We start from the raw sequence: 23,030 nt of genomic DNA, 5'->3' as shown, positions 1-23,030 counted from the left end.
TATCTTTAATAAAACACTATAAACTATATGACTTAACATTGAGTTAAATGCATACCCCATCTTCACTCAGCCAAGATTGACATCCTTTATAATTTGGCATTTTCCCCCCATAAATACATAGTAAGTGTTATGAAAAAGACTGTCCCACCTGTAAGACTAATGAACCCATCAGATTGCCAGGAATTTTCCAATCACAGCAGTGTTATTGGGAACAGTAGGTAAACTCTTACCAGAGCATTGCGTGAGGTTGGAGTTCAAAGTGAGTGAGGTCACCTCACTGAGGCCAGTAAGGCATGTCCTAGCTTGGTGTACAGCCTGGCCAAACAGAAGAAATCTCTCAAGCAAGCGTACAGCTAGGCTACATAGTATGTGCTCTCTTCACCACTGTTGAAGAATGCCCTAATATAGGAAGTAATTTGTCTTATCAGTCTTGCATCCTGTTTGACCAATAGCTCCCCAATAATGCAGTACTATCTTAACAGTGCAATGAAATGTCAACCATTTAACATGGTTAAGTGAGTCAATATTGGACTTGAACTCATCTATTTATTTAACATATTCTCAGAAAACACACAAAAAAGTATAGCACTAATGTTCCATGCTGAAAATTTGCAAAATTTTCAATGATATCAGTGACAGGCAAACATGAACAGTGTTGAGTTTCCAAACTTTCATACTTGGTCAAGAAGTTAGAAGGGCATATAATATTCATCATTCTGTCAGACTGCTGAAGTGCTTACCATGCATTGCATGTTTCTGATCAGTGAGTAATTGAGACAGTGCCCAGAATGCATCTTCTTCATTCAAATACATCAATAAAATTGCTGCAATTTGGCTCATTCCTTGACAATAACTCACTTCCTGTGAAGAGAAGCATTATTAATTTCCTACTCATAAGCTATCATATTGTATCTGATGTTTCTATAAGAAACAAATAATGAATTATAAATTGAATAAAATAGAAAACTGGAAACAAATTATATTCTGCACAGAAAAAAATACACACCAGATCAAAAATTATTAGTTAATAAATTACTTAATAAATAAATGAGGAAGAAATAAATAACAGGTTTAACTTGTTAATCATGTTATTATTCATGGTGATCTATTTTCATGCTTATCCTGGAAAAGTGTCTAGCTCTCCAAGCAGGTGTTTTATCCAAATTAGCATTCCACTGATGGCAAACATGGTTTCAGCTGCCATAGTCCTGAGTTCACTGCTCTTCTATTTACCTTTTCCTGTCCTTCTCTAAGATGCTCATTAAACATACCTTTTTGATCAAACCTTGGGATACTACCCTAATATCTCCTTCTGTGTCTTGGTGTGAAACTTGGACCAATTAGATTTTTGTGAAACTTGTTGAAATGTATTGCTACTTTGGTTCACTCTTCTTCCTCATTTACATATAACCCTTTGGTAACATAATCCACAATGATGGGGTTAGTTCTTACATGTAAAGTGGCAATACTCCAGGTCTATTTCTTTGTTGTCCCACTTGACCACTTTGTTGACTACTGCTCATTTGATATTCAATTCTAGATGAGATTAATTTTCCTTAAGTTAAACCCTGGAACGACTAAAGCTGATATCTTCTGCCCTTGCACAAGCTCTGTACCCTTGCCACTGATTCCATTCTGAGTCCATTATTGCTTCAAACTGAACTCAAACTGGGGTGTGCTGTTTAATGTTAGCTGAGTTTCCAATCCCACACTGTCTCATGATGACCATTGATTTTCACCTTAACTATTTCAGTCCCTGCCTCAGTTTATTGGCCACTTAATCCCTGATCCATGCCTTTGCCACTACTCAAATTGCTTCTTCAACGCGCTCTTTGCTGATCTCTCATCCTTCACTATTCATTCAAAATGTTGCTGCTCATATCCTAATCCATAATGGATCCTAATTGCCTTTCATCCCAGTTCCTTGCTACATTATACTGGTTGCTAATCTTCCTATTTAAAATTATCAATCTCCTTTTACTCTATTTATCCAAACAAGATTATCTAGATCTTCCCTCGTTCTTACGTTATTGGCTTTCTGTACGTTTAAGATCTCTATTTGTGATCAGAATCTATCACTTTTAACTTAATATGGAAAGCATAGATTTGGTTACGAGATGAGAAATGCATCTTCAAGACTAAAGTCTGCAAATTTCCAACATGAACTGCTTAAAACTGCAAGTTGACCATTGCTATTAGGGTTTTAAATAATATTTACTACATGTGTCATTATACCTTAGGAATTAAACACAACTCAATTTTCTTACCGTGTTGTATACAGAATAAGCGGCGAGTACATGAAACAATGCTTGCTGTCTGTATAAAGAAAATTCAACTACAATTAGAAATAATACAACTTCAAATATCAGTTAAAGAAAATCTCCTTTTCTTGTAGTTTGTGGATGTTACATTACAAAACTATTGGACAAGAACTTCTATCTAAGCATCATCATTTTAAAACCCAGTTTTAATGAAAAGCTGAATTAAGAACCTTCTTTTTCTTTATTCTGTCATGGGATATGGGTATCATTGCAGCATTGATTACCCATCCCTAAATGCCCAGTGAGCAATTGAAAATGTCAATCACACTGCAATTGATTCGGAGTCACATGTAGGCCAGGCCAGGTCAGACCAGACAGTCTTTCCTACTGGATATTAAGGTACTGGTGGGTTTTAATTGGATTCAAGTTGAGACTGTGGTGCTGGAAAAGCACAGGTCAGGCAGCGTCCGAAGAGCAGGAGAATCAACGTTTTGGGCAAAAGCTCTTCATCACGAAGTAGATTTGTGAACCAAGACAAGTGGAGAGATAAATGGGAGGGGGGTGGGGTTGGGGAGAAGGTAGCTGAGAGTGCGATGGGTAGACGGAGGTGGGGGTAATGGTGACAGGCTAGAGAGGAGGGTGGAGCAGACAGGTGGGAAGGAAGATGGACAAGTAGGACAGGTCATGAGGGCAGTGCTGAGTTGGAAGATTGGATCTGGGATAAGTAGGGGGGGGGTGTGGGGGGGAAAAGGGAAATGAGGAAACTGGTGAAGTCCACATTGATCCCTTGTGGTTAGGGGTCCCAAGGCGGAAGAGGAGGTACTCTTCCTCTGGGCATTGGGTAGTTAGAGTTTGGTGATGGAGAAGGCCCAGGACCTGTATGTCCTTGGCAGAGTGGGAGGGGGAGTTGAAGTTGAAGTGTTCGGCCATGGGGCGGTGGGGTTGATTGGTGCGGGTGTCTCGGAGACGTTCTCTGAAGTGTTCTGCAAGTAGTCGTCCTGTCTCCCCAGTGTAGTGGAGACCGCATTGGAAGCGATGGATACAGTAAATGACATGTGTGGAAGTGCAGGTAAAACTCTGATGGACTTTGGGGCCTTTGGCAGAGGTGAGGGGGGAGGTATGGGTGCATGTTTTGCAATTCCTGGGATGGTAGGGGAAGGTGCTAGGAGGGGATGGTGGGTTGGTGGGGGGCATGAACCCAACAAGAGAGTCACGAAGGGAATAGTCTTTACGGAACGCAGATAGGGGTAGGGAGGGAAATATATCTCTGGTGCTGGGGTCCGTTTGTAGGTGGCAGAAATGGCAGAGCATGATGTGACATATACGGAGGTTGGTGGGGTGCAAGGTGAGGACTGGGGCGGAGGTGGTGGTGTTCTGTCCTTGTTGTGGTTGCAGGGATAGTGTTAAAGAGTGGAGGCATGCGAAGTGGATGAGATGCGCTGGAGGGCATCGTCGACTATGTGGGAGGGGAAATTGCGACCCTCCTGGGAGCAGATGCGATGGAGGCGGAGGAATTGGGATAAGAGATAGCAATTTTATGGATGCAGCGTGGGAGGAGGTGTAGTCGGTGGGTTTGTAGAAGTTGTCTGTGTTGAGTTGGTCACCGTTAATGGAGAATGAGTGATCCAGGAAGGGGAGGGAGGTTTGCAAGATGTTCCAGGTGAACTTAAGGTCTGGGTGGAATGTGTTGGTGAAGTTGATGAACTGTTTATGGGAACACGAAGTGACGCTGATGCAGCCGTAAATGTAGCGGAGGAAAAGGTGGGGAATGGTGCTGGTGTAACTGCAGAAGATGGACTGTTCCACGTAACCAACAAAGAAACAAGCATAGTTGGGCCCATGCGGGAGCCCATGGCTACCCCTTTGGTCTGAAGGAAATGGGAAGATTCAAAGGAGAAATTATTGAGGGTGAGGACCAGTTCAGCCAAATAAATGAGTGTGTCAGTGGAGGGGTACTGTTGGGAATGCTGGGAGAGCAAGAAACTGAGGGCTTAGAGGCCCTCGTCATGGCGGACAGAGGTGTATAGGGACTGGATGTCCATGGTGAAGATGAGGCATTGGGGGCCAGGAAAACAAAAGTCTTGGAGGAGGTGGAGTGCATTGGTGGTGTCCCGAACGTATGTGGGGAGTTCCTGGACCAAGGGGATAGGACAGTATCAAGGTATGTGGAGGTGTGTTCGGTGAGGCAGGAGCAGGCAGAGACAATAGGTCGCCCTGGGGCAGTAAGGCTTTTGAGTCTTGGGTAGGTGGTAGAAGTGGGTGGTGTGGGGTTCCCAGACTATGAGGTTGGAAGGTGTAGGTGGGAGATCCTCTGAGATGATGAGGGTGTGTATGGTCTGGGAGATAATGGTTTGGTGATGGGAGGTGAGGTCATGGTCAAGGGGCAGTAGGAGGAGGTGTCTTTGAGTTGATGTCTGGCTTCAGTGGTATAGAGGTCAGTGTGCCAAACTACCACTGCGCTGCCCCCACCCCTTGATGATGAGGTTGAGGTTGGAGTGGAGGGAGTGGAGGCTGTGCATTGTGAGGGCGAGAGGTTGGACTGGTGAGGGGGTGAACAGGTTAAGGCAGTTGGAAATAAAGAGATCAAGGGTGAGTAACAGACCAGCACGGGGTGTCCAAGAGGATAGGGTGTTTTGGACGCAGGAGAAGGGGTCCTCGGAGGGAGGGCAGGTGTCTTGGTGGAAAAAATAAGCCCGGAGATGGAGGCAGCAGAAGAAGTGTTCGATATCGCAACGCTTGTTGAATTTGTTGATCTGGGAGCATTGCTGAAATAAATGTTTACTTCAAGTTCAGTGTGTGTGAGAGTATTCCAGTTCTGGATGGGCAGTGAGTCAAAGCAAATGCATATGCATCTAAATTGGCATAAGTACCAAGTATCAGTCAAAAGATTTTGGTACAGGAAATTGAAATAAACATGGTATAATATGAATGTTGTTTTGAAATTATGGTTGTGGTATATTGTCTCAGCATATTAAATATCAGATTCTTGATCTGAATCTTGAGTACCACAATGAATTAGTACTTAAGGCTAATAGAACTCCTTTGACATGGGCTAGATATATTAGGAAAAAAACATGACTGTTCAGCTATTTTCTTCCATTGTTCTAGTGCATATAAATTGGAATGAAAAGTCATGCAGCATCAACTGGGGCAAGTCAATATCTTTGACAAAATCCTTACAATTTTGTCCCCTTAGTGTACAGTAGGCAAAGAAATGTTTACATCTACACAATATCTCAAGGTGGAATATATTTCCAAGTCACAATACGAATACAGCAAAAGACATCCTCTGAAATTCCCATTAGAAAACAAGGCATGAACTCAGAAACGTCGATTCTGCTGCTCCTCGGATGCTGCTGATGTGCTGTGCTTTTCCAGCAACATACTCTCAACTCTGATCTCAGCATCTGCAGACCTCACTTTCTCTCAGTCAATGGTTGCAGATTTTGAAAGCAGATCTGTAACAGCGGCTCTTAAAATGTTCCAATCAACCTGTTCTGAGATGTTATGATACAACTTTGGAGCAGATGCAACTAGAACCCAGGCCTCCTGGCTCAAAGTTAAGGACACTACCACTGCACGACAGCCCCAAACAGCAGTTTTGGAGATGTTAATTGCTAACACCTGCAGTCTTGATGTGGTGAAAATTTAACTCCTGTTAAACAATTGTGCAAACAAATTAATTTATTTGTATGTCTACATGGAGTAATTTAATTGAATAAATAATCATTTGATAATTGTAGATTCAGGAAAATTAACTATTTTCATTTGCTATTTTTTATAGTGTTTGTTGAATGGTTTGCATCAAATACTTAGATTACTTTTACCCATTTACGGATTTATTTAAGCAAGGTTTAATTTAGATACCTATAAGATTTCAAAAGAAAAGTAGGATCAATCTGGATGCTTTTTTAAATGTAGTGCTGCCTTACCAGAAAATCTGAAAGCCTTGACTCAAGTGGCATGGAGAACTATGACAGATCAACTATTAGGGTTTACGATTCTGATTATTATAAATAGTAATAAATATAGCAGTAGAAATTCAACTTTTAGCTGTTGATGGAAATGAACATAGAGTCACAGATGTACAGCATGGAAACAGACCCTCCGGTCCAACCTGTCCACGCCGACCAGATATCCCAACCCAATCTAGTCCCATCTGCCAGCACCCGGCCCATATCCCTCAAAACCCTTACTATTCATGTACCCATCCAGATGCCTCTTAAATGTTGCAATTGTACCAGCCTCCACCACTTTCTCTGGCAGCTCATTCCATACATGTACCACCCTATGTGTGAAAACGTTGCCCGTTAGGTCTCTTTTATATCTTTCCCCTCTCACCCTAAACCCTCTAGTTCTGGACTCCCTGACCCCAGGGAAAAGACTTTGCCTATTTACCCTATCCATACCCCTCATAATTTTGTAAACCTCTATAAAGGTCACCCCCTCAGCCTCTGATGTTCCAGGGAAAACAGCCCCAACCTGTTCAGCCTCTCCCTATAGCTCACATCCTCCAACCCTGGTAACATTCTTGTATATCTTTTCTGAACCCGTTCAAGTTTCACAACATCTTTCCAATAGGAAGGAGACCAGAATTGCACACGATATTCCAACAGTGGCCTAACCAATGTCCTGTACAGCTGCAACATGACCTCCCAACTCCTATACTCAATACTCTGACCAATAAAGGAAAGCATACCAAGCGCCTTCTTCACTATCCTATCTACCTGCGACTCCATTTTCAAGGAGCTAAGAACCTGCACTCCAAGGTCTATTTGTTCAGCAACACTCCCCAGGACCTTACCATTAAGTGTATAAGTCCTGCTAAGATTTGCTTTCCCAAAATGCAGCACCCCGCATTTATCTGAATTAAACTCCATCTGCCACTTCTCAGCCCATTGGCCCGTCTGGTCCAGATCCTGTTGTAATCTGAGGTAACCCTCTTCGCTGTCCACTACACCTCCAATTTTGGTGTCACCTGCAAACTTACTAACTGTACCTCTTATGCTCGCATCCAAATCATTTATATAAAATGACAAAAAATAGAGGACCCAGCACTGATTCATGTGGCACTCCACTGGTCACAGGTCTCCAGTCTGAAAAACAACCGTCCACTATCACCCTCTGCCTTCTATCTTTGATCCAGTTCTGTCTCCAAATGGCTAGTTCTCCCTGTATTCCATGAGATCTAACCTTGCTAATCAGTCTCCCATGGGGAATCTTGTCAAACACCTTACTGAAGGCCATATAGATCACATCTACCGCTCTGCCCTCATCAATCTTCTTTGTTACTTCTTCAAAAAACTCAATCACGTTTGTGAGACACGATTTCCCACGCACAAAAGCATGTTGACTATCCCTAATTAGTCCTTGCCTTTCCAAATACATGTACGTCCTGTCCCTCAGGAATCCCTCCAACAACCTGCCTACCACCGAGGTCAGGCTCACTGGTCTATAGTTCCCTGGCTTCTCTTTACCACCAATCTTAAACAGTGGCACCACATTAGCCAACCTCCAGTCTTACATGGTTTCATAAATTCAGAATTCTGGGTATTTCCAAGATGAATCTAAATGAACATTTCAAGAAAGTTTGGAGTTATGCTCTGCTTTCTGCCTGTCTTTTTTCAAAATGGCTGCTGAGCTCATCTGAGAAACCGGAGTGCCATGACTGATTTTCATACTTGAAATCAAGCCAGTGATGATGTTACTGGCATGGGTTGTGCAGGGCCACCAAGACCAGGATATGAGACAAAACAGAGAAGAGAATGCAGGCACCTCGAGGTAGCCACAAATATGAGAGCCAAATCAAGAGAAGCAGTAGAGTACAGGATTGAGAAACAAATACTCAATGAGTGAGAATGAGAACCTGAAACTATAAGGGAGCTTTACATGAGGAACAGGAAGGCCAAGATATGCAATATTAGAAATAAAAGCATTGAGATGCATGAGAACATTGAAGACAGAAGGGAGAAAGCAAAACAAAAAGATGTTAACATGTATTTAGTTAGTGCCTTTAAAAGTAGTAAATATCCAAAGGCACTATACAGAAGTCCATTATTTCTGATTCTAGCCCCAAATTACGACATGCCGTTCCTGGAACAATATGCCACTCAGTATATATCAACCAAAACACTGGCATTCTTTGTGACCATGTCATCTTTAAAAAATTGCTGTGCACCTGGACAAACATTGACATTCTGAAGCTGCCCTGTTCATTGGCAGGCAAGATCAGCACTCCTCTTCATTCAATTGGCGGAATGGTCCTCACCCTCAACAACTTCTCCTTCGAATCCTCCCATTTCCTCCTGACCAAAGGGGTAGCCTTGGGCACCTGCATGGGCCTCAGCTATGTCTGCCTCTTCAGAGGATACGTGGAACAGTCCATCTTCTGCAGTTATACTCGCATCTTCTTCGACCTCTTATTCCTTACCCTGATGACTGTACTGGCACCACCAGGAGACAGAACAGTTCATCCACTTCACTAACACCTTCCACCCTGACCTTAAGTTCACTGGACCATCTTGGACACCTCCCACCCTTTCTGGACTTCCCCATCTCCATCTCCAGTGACCAACTCAACACAGATATCTATTTCAACCCCACAAAGACACCCACAGCTACCTGGACTACACCACCTCCCACCCCATCTCCTGTAAAAATGCAATCCTTTACTCCCAATTCCTTTGACTCCACTGTATCTGCTCCCAGGATGTGCAATTCCACTCTAGGATATTCCAGATGGCCTCCTATTTCCAGGTCTGCAATCTCCCCTCCCACGTGATCAACACTGCCCTCCAGTGGATCTCCTCCACTTCCCGCACATCCGCCCCTGAACCCCACCCCTTCAAACGCAACTAGAATAGGACACCCCTGATCCTCACCTTCCACCCACTAATACCTAGATACAATGCATGATCCTCCACCATTTCTGCCATGTACAATCAGACCCCACCACCAGAAACATATTTTCCTCTCCACCCCTATCAGCATTCCGCAGTGACTCTGACTCCCTCATTCGGTTCATCCATCTGCGCAAAACCAACAACTTACCCTCCCCGCCTGGCAGTTTCCCTTGCCACTGCAAGAGATGTAAAACCTACACCCACACGTCCCCTCCTCCTCCCCCTCCCCCACATCTCCAACCAAGGGCCCAAAGGATCTTTTCCCCAACCAGCAGAGATTTTCCTGCACATCCATGCACCTCACCTCCTATGTCCATTGCTCTCGATGTGGTCTCCTCTACATCGGGGAGACAAAGCACCAATCGTGGACCATTTCAGGGAACATGTCTGGGACACACGCACCCAACAACACTACTGCCTTGTGGCTAACCACTTCAACTCTCCTTACCACTCCACCAAGCACATGCAAGTCCTGGGCCTCCTCCACTGCCAAATTCAAGCCACCCAAAGATTGGAGGAAGAATGCCTCGTCTTCCGCCTTGGGACCCTTCAATCACATGGCATCAATGTCTACTTCACTAGTTTCTAAATCTCCCTTCCCCCCCACCTCATTCCAGATCCAACTCGGCACCGCCTTTTGACTTGTCCCACTTGTCCATCTTCCTTCCCACCTATTTGCTCCACCCTCCCCACCGACCTATCACAATCACCCCCAACCTGCATTCACCTATCGCCTTCCCAGCTACCTCCCACCCAGCCTCAGCCTCACCTTTCTATTTATCTCTCAGCACCCCACCCCCTCTACATTTCTGAGGAAGGGCTTATGCCTGACTATCCTGCTCCTTGGATGCTGCCTAACCTGCTGTGCTTTTATAGCACCACACTTTTCGAATCTTCAGAAAGTGACTTCCACCTCCGTCTGAACATGTTTGTTAACATCAACTACCCCTTTCTCACAGCCCATTTCCATACCAGATTCCCATTCAATATGTCTACATGCACCTTCACCTGCCTACCTTTCCCACCTAGCCCAGAGGGCATGAGGTGATCACACCAGACATGGTCAAACATTGCAGACCCCCTCAATTAAACTAGACTTATTCATACCATGAGCCCCTGTTGCACTCTCCCCTTCTTAGATATACTTTACAGAATCACCCTTAAAAATACCATTGACCCCTCTTCACAACTGTAGTCACCCCTACTACAGAGCCTGCAGTTTCCAGTCCTGAGGATATCTTGCAAGTCTCATTCCCATAGCCATGGCTGCTCTTGCCCCCTTTTTTACCTCGCTTTCTCCATGGATTTGTGGATGGATCCAACAGACTATTGCCTAACACCTTGAGTGACCTGACCAGAAAGCAATGACATATCTAGATCCTTGACTGATGGCTGCCAATCTCCTTGACTGTATTACACTTTAAGCCTCAGACTGGTTACTATGCAGCCATTCTGCTCATCATGGCTCACTCTCCAGATTGAGGCAAAAACCAGGCAACGATCACCTCAACTTCATGCTTCCTTGTGGACTGGTATTGGAGCTGCCCTTGATTTGCTGTGCCTGGAACCCCTGACTGATTGATGTGGCCATGGACTTCAGTTAGGACCATCCCCAAGACTTTGAGGAAAGGTTGTATGTTTGCTGCACATGGAATGTGTTTGGCATTAAAAGGTATTTGTATACAGAGCAGATATGAAACTGATGTAGCTCACTGCCAAAAGCGAAATCTGTGCCCCCTTGACTGAGGACTGATGACCAATAGTCTTGTTGTTTGACTGTGCTAATTGGCAAGGCAAGGATGCCGACAGTATCCAGGTCAGCACTATGTGAGTAAGTGCTAAGGAGACAAGTGACCATCCGAGATGCAGCTTGATCCAGTGTGAGCGCAAGGTGCCTGTCTGTGCACACAGGGTCCCTGCTGCAGCCTGCCAATAGTTGTTACTAGTGTGCTCTGCAATGGAGGTCTACACTTCCAGAGCCGCCAGTATGGAAGTGATGCCATGGTGGTCATAAGGGATTGGCAATAATAAGAAACCAAGATCCGTGGATGAGAAGTCCTTGCGTCTGGTGCCCATGGATCATGCCCTGCACTGCAATTTGGTTTTAGGCAACATGGAGATTGGGTAGAGCAAGTAATGAGTTGAGTTCTCTGATGCCCATGATTTTCACGTTGGTTTTGCTTGATGTCTAGTTTGTTTGACAAGTTTGTTAAGATGGGATGCTGAATGTTAATGAGATGAGTTGTGCTGTCAATAAGCCATTTATTAAATAAAAATTAATTGGCAACTCATCACTGCCTAGCAAATAACTCACTGCACCATTTGTGCAAAGCATAAAAGATGGAGTGATTTGCTCCTGAAGTCAAGATGGGCCTTGTTGGACTTCTTGTTCATCTCTAATACACATTTTTCCATTGCTGGGTACGAGCTCAGATGGTGTCTGTGGAACCAAACCATGCTTACTGACTCTTTTTGTCCGATTGTTGCCACTGAGGTACTGAAGTTTTCTTATATTTGCAAGACCTCACCACATCTCACATTCCATTGACTCCAATTAGTCAGTTTTCCCCAGTTATGCATGTTTACACAGATAAAGATGGGGGCCTTCTCCAATTCTGGTTCCTCCTTGCAACTATGCACCATTTTGTTCAGGAGGTATTAAGCTTTTGAAAGTTTGAAGAGCACATAAATGCATGACTACCACATGGCTAAACGATATTTTTCTTATGGGAAGTAAACAAATATGCAAAATGACAGTTAGCTGCGTCTCCTTTCCCAATTCAATGTGAAAATAATTCTGATTTGAAATGGCAGTAATAAAATGTCACCTGCTATATTATATGTCACCTTGCAAGTAAAGTCTGTAAAAGTAGTGGTTTCAGACAGCTTAGCATCCAGCACCAGACGGAGCTAATAAGATCAAAGGAAGTAACTGTACCTTGCATATTTTGCCCATTTATTTGTTGCAGTGAAATGATGGCTAGAATTACCTTGGTAGATTTCCTGAAGCTATTATCCTTTTCTTGATCTCTAGGTTTGAAGCAGTGTTGACTCATGTAACCACTTCCTGCTAAGCAGCCGGACTGTTTTTGCTGTGTGAAATATGCCTAAGGATGGCAGACATTTAAGAGCTGCAGCAATGTATTTTTCACTTCCTGCTAATTGAAGGTTTTTGCAGGTAAGTATATTGTATGTCAAGAGCTCACCAAGAATGTAGAAAGATGGCAAATTCAGAAAAGATAGAAAGAAAAATTTCCTTTCATTTTTCTACTGTTTCACCTCAGACATACTCTCAAGAGTTTGCAACTTCACTTGTACTATTTGTACTGAAGTATAGTACCAGAAAATTGTTGCGAAATAATAAAATTAATCTTGATCTGGAAATTGAATTGACAAGGATAATGTCAGTACCAACATCTTTCTTATTTTCCCTATAGTTCAAGAATTCCCAACCATCAACAGATCTTCATTAGGTTTGACTGTTGGCAACAGTAAAATCTAAAGATATAATATACTCTTATTAATCTCAATTTCCATCTTTATGCATAACTTGCACAGAAACTTAGAATGATTTTCTGTGATCTATTTCAAGTCTATGAGTCAATCCATTCCAACATGCTATGCAAATAATTACTATGCAATGTTCACCAATTTTGTATCCAGTTTCCAGCAACACATCTGTGTTAGACTGCATGAATCTTTAACCAATACAGAACAACGGATGTTGTGGTGCTAGTTCAAAAGCTGTAACTCAATCATGAGATTCCAATGATATGTGGAAGTACATACCACATGGTTCGACATCAGCATTTAAGCTCATTGGAATTCAGTTATTAACTCTCTCCTTCCATTTGACCAACTGCAATTCAAGACTTTTTAAATACTAAAAGCGGTAGGTTAAGGAAACATAGAAGTCTACCTCCAGGAAATTATTGAGTTTCAACATTTAAGTTACATAAGAAAATTAAGGAGTGACTTGTAATATTGTGCAATAATGTACCAATCTCCCCAAAATTTGATCTCATCCAAAACACTTGCCAGTATCTTTACTCACATCAAGTCCCTTTCGTTCTTGTGCTCACTGACCTATAACGGCTTCCAGTCTGGCAACACCTTGGTTTTAAAATTCATCCTTATTTTCAAGTCACTCCACAGTCCACTCTCTCTACTATTTACATACCCTCCTCTAGCCCTGTGTTACTCCAGCTGTGGCCTCTTGTATGTCACTGATTTTACTCGGTCCACCATTAGTAGTGATACCATTAGAATTCTCTCTAAACATTTCTCTCCTCTATAACCTGCTTCTTAAAAACTACCTTTGTGAACAGCCCTTTGGTCTTCCATTAGAAAACAGAGTCAGCTACCTGCTCTGATTCAGTTCCCCAGGCAGCTATTCAAAACAGCTTGAAAATGAGTTGCAGCAGCTACCAGGTTTTCATTTGTATTCTAGCCTGGTGTAAAGATGTGGAGATCTTTACCAGCTGTTGACAGCTTTAATAACTTCCTTGAAATTTTGATTTAAAGCAATGTCTCCAAGAAGTTAAATATATTCTTAAATGGTCTCCTAACTGAAAGATATTAGAAAATTTATTTCCCAAGGAAATCAAGACCTTATAGTCCACTTGTGAGATAGGTTTAATTTTCTAAAGTCAGAATGCCTACGGTGCAGATAGAAGTCACTCAATCCATTGAGTCTGCACCAACCCTCCAAAGAGCATCCCACCCAGGCCCACCCCACCAATCTCCGTAATCCCACCTTTACCTTGCCCAATCTACTTAACCTGCACATCTTTGCACTGTGGGAGGAAACCCATGCAAACATGGGGAGAATATGCAAACTTCACACAGATAGTCACCCAAGGCTGCAATTGAACCTGGGTCCTTGATGCTGTGAGGCAGTAGGCTAACCACTGTACTGTCCTTTTACTAACAACTTTACTGACAAATCACCAGAGTGATTTTAACTCCCCGATCTTGCTGATCAACGTCTCAACTATTTCAGCTGGGAAGGTGGCAGGACAGGTAAAAAATTATTCAATTTGATACTATTGGTGAACTGCAGGTTAAATGTGGGATAGGTTACTGGAGTGTTTCATAGCCATTCTAGAGTGGTAAGAGAGTTAAATGATCATCTTTCAATCTGAGGCTTTGTGCAATCCAGGAGACATTGGGGCCTAGTAGTATTATCACTAGACTATTAATGCAGAGAACCAAGTAATGTTCTAGGTACCTGGGTTCAAATCCCCAGTGCAATATGAATGCAATAACAATCTAGAGTTAGTGATGTCAGCATCTCTGGGATGCAGGCCTAATCAGTTGCATCAACTGCCATGATCCTACTGAATGGCACAAAAGGGTCAAGTAGCCGAACAGCAATACGATTGCTACAGGTTACCTCTGCTGAGGCTGCAGGAAGAAGTTCAGGTGCTCTTGAAGTGCTGCTTCTGTTAAAATGCTAAGGCTATGAAAGCAGGCTGCAGAGATTACAGCTTTGGAGCACATGAGCAGGTAGCGGACTGGGGACTTTCTCTGTTGGACTTGGAGCCTACTATGAACAAGGTGCCCAGAAAAGGAAGCTGAAAAATGTGTTGCTGGAAAAGTGCAGCAGGTCAGGCAGCATCCAAGGAGCAGGAGAATCGACATTTCGGGCATAAGCCCTTCTAACGTTGATTCTCCTGCTCCTTGGACGCTGCTTGACCTGCTGCGCTTTTCCAGCAACACATTTTTCAGCTCTGATCTCCAGCATCTGCCGTCCTCACTTTTACCCAGAAAAGGAAGCCAGAAGGACACTCTCCCTTACATTGCCAGCAAAACTGCATCAGGACAAGAAATGTTATCTGGCCTCTCACCAGGTCACTACAGTTCCCATTGCTTCAAACACTTTGTGCTGCATTGGAAGTAAAGCCAATATCTTCCAATGTCTTCCAATCTTACAGCTCAGAAATAGCTCCAAGCTCCCGCATCCCCCATACCTCAGTTCATCTGCAGATGGCTGGTTAAATCTCTGTTTCTACAGGATGGGTCAGGCTAAAATCTAACTCATGCTGGAACTTGCCTCTGCCAATGTCTGCATGTCTTGACCTTCAGTTCCAAAATCAACTTGTTTGCCAGTTCAGAAATGCTAAGGGAGAGTGGTAGGCCAGCCTTCAATTCCTTTTCAGTGTGAAAAATCTTTAAGAAGCAAAGGTCACAAGGATCAGATGGGACATGAGAACCAACAAAAAAAAGAAATAAAACAGTGAAGTGAATTTAGTTTTAATTGTACTTTTCCTGCTCCAGGTCCCAATATTAACCAAGTTATATGCAACTCAAAAAGCCAGACCCAAATAAGACAATAAGACATAGGAACAGAAGTGAGGACATTCGGCCCATCGAATGTGCTCTGCCATTAAATCGTGGCTGATAGGTTTTTCAATCCCACTTTCCCGTTTTCTCCCTGTAACCTTTGATCCCCTTGGCAATCAAGAACCTATCTATTTTTTTACATATACTCAACAGCTTCCACAGGCTTCTGTGGCAATGAATTCCACAGAAGTTTCTCATTATCTCCATTCTAAAAGGTCTTCCCTTTATTCTAAGGGTTTGCCCTCAGGTTCTTAGCTCTCCTGCCAATGGAAACATTTTCCCAATTTCAACTCTGTCCAGGTTGTTCAGTATTCTATAAGTTTCAATCAGATCTCCTCTCATTCTTCTAAGTTCCATTGAGTATAGTCCCAGAGTCCTAAACATTCCTCATATGGTAAGCCTTTCATTCCTGGGATCATTCTCGTGACCCTCCTCTGGACCCACTTCTGGTCGGATACATCCTTCCTGAGGTATGGGGCCCAAAATTGCTCACAATATTCTAAATGTGGCCTGATCTGAGCTTTATAAAGCCTCAGATGTACATCCCTGCTTTTATATTCTCGTCCTCTTGAAATGAATGACAACATTGTATTTGCTTCCTAACTACTGACTCAACCTGTAAACTTACCTTTTAATATACTCTTTAATACAACAATCTCAAATAAAGAAAGCTCTTCATTCTCAGATTCCTAAATGTTTACTTTTGTTCTGTGACATCAAAGTCATTTTCTTTCTCATTTTCACAATATTCATTTTACCTAATCTCAACATTTTATTTTCAATTTTGCTCTCAACACATGCTTTAAGCCAACACAGCTATTGCTATTTTGCTATAGAAACATTGAAACATAGAAAATAGATGCAGGAGTAGGTTGATTGGTCCTCTGAACCTACACCACCATTCAATACTATCATGGCTAATCATGCAATCTCAGTATCCCATACCTGCCATCTCTCCAGACCCCTTAATCCCTTTAGCCACAAGGGATAGGTCTAGCTCCTTCTCAAATATATCTAAATCAACTGGTCCCAACAGTTTCTTTCAGTAGAGAATTCCACAGGTTCACAACTCTGATTGAAGAAATTCTTCCTCATCTCAGTCCTGAATGGCTTACCCCTTATTCTTAGACTGTGACCCCTTGTTCTGGAGTTTGGCAACATTGGGAACGTTCTTCTCGCATCTAGCCTGTCCAGTCCCATCAGGATTTTATATGTTTCTGTGAGATTCTCCCTTTGTTTTTCTAAATTCTAGCCAATTCAACCCAGTTGACCCAGTCTTTCCTCATATGTCAGTCCTGCATCCCAGGAATCAGTCTGGTGACTTTCACTGGACACCCTCAATAGCAAGAATGTTTAGATTTAGATTAGATTACTTTAGATTACTTTACAGTGTGGAAACAGGCCCTTCGGCCCAACAAGTCCACACCGCCCCGCCGAAGCGTAACCCACCCATACCCCTACATCTACATTTACCCCTTACCTAACACTATGGGCAATTTAGCATGGCCAATTCACCTGGCCTGCACATCTTTGGACTGTGGGAGGAAACCGGAGCACCCGGAGGAAACCGGGTGTGCAAACCGAGAATGTGCAAACTCCACACAGTCAGTCGCCTGAGACGGGAATTGAACCCGGGTCTCAGGCGCTGTGAGGCAGCAGTGCTAACCACTGTGCCACCGTGCCGCCCACCGTGTTCTTCCTCAGATGAAGAGACCAAAACTGCATACGACACTTAAGGTGTGGCCTCACCAAGGTCCTGTATAACTGCAGCAAGATATCCTTATTCCAATACTCAAATCCTCTTGCTATGAAGGACAGCATGCCATTAGCTTTCATCACTGCGTACTGCATCTGCATGCCAATATTCAACGACAGTTCCACCATGACACCCAGGTCTCATTGCATGTCATCTTTTTCTAATCTGCCACCATTCAGATAATAATCTGAATTTTTGTGACTGAACTGGATAACCTCCACATTTATCCACATTATATTGTAATTGCCAAATATTTGCCCACTCAGCTAGTCTGTCCAAGTCACCCTGCAAACTCTTAGCATCCTCCTCGCAGCATACACTGCTACTCAGCTTAGCATCACCTGCAAAGTTGGAGATATGGCATTCGGCTCCTTTGCCCAAATCATTAATGTAAATTGTGAACAGCTGAGGTCCCAGCACTGAACCCTACAGCACCCCTACTCATCACTGCCTGCCACTCTGAAAAGGACCCATACATGCTGTACATCTGAATAAACCTGTCCAGTGGTTATCTCAATGGCCTGTCATAATAAAATCTCATAAGAACAGCATCCCTCACTGACACAATCTTAATAGCTATCTTTTGTATTAATTTTTTTGCATGTCCAATGATGCAGAAGCTGGTAGGACATGTTACTCACAAAAAGACAGCTGTAATTAAAAAAAAAGTCAATTTTCACGAGTCTTTCTTTAGTGTATTATTTGACATTGAAAAGACTAAAATATGTTGTCATTACTATCAAAACCTCAAAGATTTTACTTATACTATAGATCCTTCTCAGTGACACTGTTTAACATACCACATATTTGAACCAGTATGCTGGAACGAGATAGTCAAACCAAAAATGAAAAAAACTCATTTCCTTTAAATGTTACTCCTTTATTTTCCCAAACAGTATCAAAAGTGCTTCACCTTTCATGTATGCTGAAGATCATGAATTAGTAAACTTTGTTGATAGCTAAAATTCCATTGTCTTTTTTTAAAATTTTGGAAATACTGGAAGGAAAATGAGTTGGCTACCATTGTTAAGAAATACATATTCCATGATCAAAACCAACAGGAATTCTTGCAATGCCATGACAAAGCAGAGACAGCACAAATTTAGGGCAACTTCAAGAAACTGAAGTGGAAAAGCCATAGAAATACTGTGTCCACATGAGCAGGTCGGAGGCTGGAAATTCAGCAGCTCAAAACTCACCCCGATTCCTAAAAGCCTGTTCATTATCTACAAGGCACATGTTAGGAGTTTAATGGAGTACACTATTTGTTGGATAAGTATGGATCTAACAACACAAGATATTTGTTATCATCCAAGACAAATCAATCTGTTTGATCAGCAACCCATCCACCAACTTAAACATTCACTCCCTCCTCTATAAAGTGCACAGATAATGTGTACAGGATGGACTGCAGCAACTCACCAAGAGTCCTTGAACAGTACCTTTAAATCTCCCCAAAAGTCTGCATTTTATTTTAAAATTATACCTCCTTGTTATTGACCCTTCAAGTAATAGCTGCTTTCTATTTAAAAATGTAAGAACAGAAGGAGTAAGGCCATCTGGCCCTTCAAGCCTGCTCCGCCATTCCATAGTCATGGCTGATCTTTTCATGTCCTCAGCTCCACTTACTTGCCCTCTCACTGTAACCCTTAATTCCTTTAGTGTTCAAAAAAATCCATCTTAGCTTTAAAAACATTTACTGAAATAGCATCAACTACCTCACTAGGCAGGGAATTCCACAGATTCACAACTCTCTGGGTGAAGTAATTCCTTCTCATTCAATCTGAAATCTGCTCCCCCTAAGTTTGAGGCTATGCACTCTTGTCCTCGTCTCACCCACCAGTGGAAACATCCTCTCTACTTCCATCTTATCCATTCCCTTCATAATTTCATATGTTTCTATAAGATGCCCCCTCATTCTTCTAAATTCCAGTGAATATAATCCCTGTCGACTCACTCTCTCCTCATAAGCCAACCCTTCCGCCCCCCCCCAACTCCAGAATCAACCTAGTGAACCTCCTCTGCACCTCCTCTAGTGCCAGTACATCCTTTCTCAAGTAAGGAGACCAAAATTGCATGCAGTACTCCAGGTGTGCCTTCACCAGTACCCTGTACAGCTGCAAAACCTCCCTACTTTTAAACTCAATCCCTTTCGCAATACTATTTGCCTTTCTAATTACCTGTTGTACCTGCAGAGCAACCTTCAGTGATTCATGCACAAGGATACCCAGGTCCTTCTGCATAGCAGCATGCTGCAACTTTTTACCATTCAAGAAATAGTCCTTTTTACTGGGATGAATTCTATCAGGGCCAGGAGACTTGTCTATCCTTAGTCCACTAACTTGTCCAACACTACCTCTTCCATGATAATGATTGTTTCCAGGTCCTCACCTGCCTTCATCTCTGTCAACTGCTGGCATGTTATTCGTGTCCTCCACTGTGAAGACCAACAAAATATACCTATTCAACGCCTCGGCCATTTCATCATATCCCATGACCAAACATTCCTTCTCATCCTCTAAACCTTTACTTTAGCCACTCTTTATTGTTTTATATTATTTACAGAAACTTTTGCTCTCTGTCTTTATATTATGCATTAGTTTTTTCTCATGTTCTATCTAGCTTTTCTTTATAGCTCCTTTTGCAACTTTCTGTTCACCTTGAAAGCTTTCCCACTCTTCTAGCTTCCTGCTGATCTTGACCATTTTGCGTGCCTTCTCTTTCAATTTGACAGCCTCCCTTATTTCCTTAGAGACCCATGGCAGATTATCTCTTTTCTTACAGTCCTTCCTTTTCACTGGAATATACTTTTGCTGAGCACTTTGAAAAATTGCTTTGAAAGTCTTCCATTGCTTGTCAACTGTCCCTGCCATAAAGTCTTTGTTTCCAGTCTACTTGAGCCAGGTCCTTCCTCATCCTATTGTAATCTTGCTTGTTTAAGCGCAGGACCCTGGTATATAATTGTTTCTTCACACTTTCCATCTGTATTCTAAGTTCAACCATACTGTAATCGCTCCTTCGAATGGGATCCCTAACTATGAAGTCATTAATTATTCCTGTCTCATTACACAGGACCAAATCTAGGATAGCTTGCTCCATCGTCAGTTCTATTCCATACTGTTCAAGAAACTATCATGGATACACTCAATGAACTAACTCCTTCTCAAGGCTACCCTAACCGAGCTGATTAAACCAGTCAACATGTAGATTAAAGTCCCCCATGATAATTGCCGTACCATTTTTACAGGTAGTTATTTCTTTGTTTATTGCCCTCTCCAATGTGATGTCATTATTTGGTAGCCTACAGGCAACGCCTATCAGTGACGTTTTCATCTTAGAATTTCTAATTACCACCCAAATGGATTCAACCTTATTCTCCATAGAACCTATATCATCTGTCAGCACTGTCCCAAAGTCGTCCTTGAATGTCAGAATTACATCACCTCCCTTACTTTCCTCTCTGTCCTTCTGAATAGCCTGATACTCCTGGATATCTAACTCCCAGTTGTGACCATCCTATAATCATGTCTCTGTAATGGCTACTAAATCATATTAATTCGGGATGGTTTGTGCCATTAACTCATCTACCTTATTATGAATGTTACAACCATAAGTGCTTTTATGCTAGTTTTCATGCCCTCATGATTTCCAACATCTCTAATAATACCTTCTGAATTATCTTTCCTTTTTACTTCTTTCATCGTCTGCCTTGTAGTTAAACCCTCCAGAAAACATGCTAACCTGCTGCTTACCTTTTTATTTACCATCATACTTCCAGTTGTTTTCCACTTCCCTTCCCCTCAACTCTAGTTTAAAGTCCTAGTGATCACCCTATTTATCCTTTTCACTAGAATACTGGTTCCAGATCAGTTCAGGTGGAGACTATCCCATTGGTACAGATATCTCCTGTTCCAAAACTGATGTCAGTGCCCCATGAAATGGAACCCCTCTTTCCCACAGCATTCCCTTAGCCATGTGTTTACTTCTCTAATTTTCTGATCTCTAAACCAATTTGCACATGGCTTGGGTAGTAATCTGGAGATTATAACCCTTGCAGACCTGTTCCTTAATTTTGTTCCTCGTGCTTGATAATCCTCAGCAAGTCCTCTTTCCTAGCCTTGCCTATACTGTTTGCCAATGTGGACCACAGCAACTGGATCATTGCCCTCTCATTCAAATATCCTTTCAAGCCAGCCAGAGATGTCCTGCAGACTGGAACCAGGCAGGGAACACACATGTGTTATTCTCGATCCGGCTTGCAAGGTTTACTATCTATCCCCCTAATTATAGAATCTTCTATAACTACCACTTGTCTTATTGCTCCCCACTCTTGAATAGCCTCCTGCACCATGGCTATCCTCCCTGCAGCTCTTTTCCTCATCCACACAGGGAACAAGTACCTCATACCTGTTGGACAAGGTCAAGAGTTGAGGCTCCTCCATTCCTGAGCTCAGGATCCCCCTATCTGCCTCACTTGCAATCTCACCTTGTTGTCCCTGATCACTGACTTTAAATTACTTAATCTACCAGATATAACTGCCTCCTGAAACAATGCATCTAGGTAACTCTCCCCCACCTGAATATGCCCCAGAGTTTAAAGCTCAGATTCGAGCTCATCAATTCTGAGCCGGAGTTCCTCCAGCAACCAATACTTGCTGCAGATGTGGTCACTGCATTTCACAATAGGATCAGTCAGTTCCCACATCATATGGCTGTAGCACATCACCTGCCCAGCCATCTCGACTTGGTTAATTACTTTATTAATTTATATAAATTTATGAGTTAACCCATCGATGCATTCCATAATTTTATACACCTCTATCAGGTCCCTCCTCAACATTTTCTGTTCCAAAGAAAACAACCTGAGCTTATCCTGCATTTTTTCACAGCTGAAATGTTCCACCCCAAACAACATCCTGTGAATCTTCATTGCACCCCCTTTAAGAATATGTGACAAAATCGCCTCCACCATAATCCTCAGCATGGTTGCCCTACAAGACTGTGCACTCAGACCCCTATTATACTCCTTTATATACTAATGACTGTGTGGCCAAATTCCACCCCGATTCCATTTACAAGTTTATTGATGACACCAATGTTGTAGGTTGGTTCTCAAAGAACAATGTGACAGAATATAGGAAAGAAATTGAGTACTTAGCAGCATGCTGTAAAGACATGAATCTCTCAATCAACACAAGCAAAGTGAAGGAGCTAGTCATTGATTCAGGAAGTGGAGTGAAGGGCATGCCCCTGTCTGCATCAATGGTGCTGAGGTGGGGATGGTCAAGAGCATCAAGTTCCTGGGAATGATGATCACCAACAAGCTGTCCTGGTCCACTTATGTCGACACAATGGTCAAGAAAGCATGATAACATTTCTACTTCCTCAGGATGCTAAGGAAATTTGGCATGTCTACAAAGACTTTTACCAATTTCTTTTGATGCCCCATAGAAAGTATCCTATCTGGATGCATTACAGCGTGGCCTGACAACTGACTTTCTGAAGACCACAAGAAACTACAGAGAGTCATGAACACTGCTCAGTCCATCACATAAATCAGCCATCCATCACTGACCTCATCTATACCGCAGCTGCCTTGGGAAAGCAACCAATGCACTCCAATTTAATTCTTATCCTTCCTCTTCCATCGGGCAGGAGATATAAAAGTTTGAATAAATGTACAAACTGATTCAAGAATACCTTCTTCGCTGCTGCTATCAGACTTTCGAACGGACCTCTCAAATGTCAATTCTGATCTCTCTCGGC

The 23,030-nt window shown here is 42.6% G+C and overlaps 1 protein-coding gene across 4 annotated transcripts in view; it reads right to left on the bottom strand.

Moving 5' to 3' along the window:
- Nucleotides 1-23,030, bottom strand: part of LOC140493623 (uncharacterized) — a 250,415-nt gene that overhangs the window by 88,311 nt on the left and 139,074 nt on the right. For all 4 annotated transcript variants that reach the window (XM_072592260.1, XM_072592261.1, XM_072592258.1 and 1 more), the window contains 2 exons: nucleotides 2,268-2,316; nucleotides 741-861 (listed from right to left, as the gene is read on the bottom strand). In XM_072592260.1, coding sequence (XP_072448361.1) covers nucleotides 741-861; nucleotides 2,268-2,316 — 170 coding nt within the window. The remainder of the gene's footprint in view (nucleotides 1-740; nucleotides 862-2,267; nucleotides 2,317-23,030) is intronic.

Source organism: Chiloscyllium punctatum, chromosome 22 (genome assembly GCF_047496795.1).
Source record: "Chiloscyllium punctatum isolate Juve2018m chromosome 22, sChiPun1.3, whole genome shotgun sequence".
Lineage (NCBI taxonomy): Eukaryota > Metazoa > Chordata > Chondrichthyes > Orectolobiformes > Hemiscylliidae > Chiloscyllium > Chiloscyllium punctatum.
The sequence above is the reverse complement of the archived record's forward strand: the minus strand, read 5'-3'. Positions and strand labels throughout refer to the sequence as shown.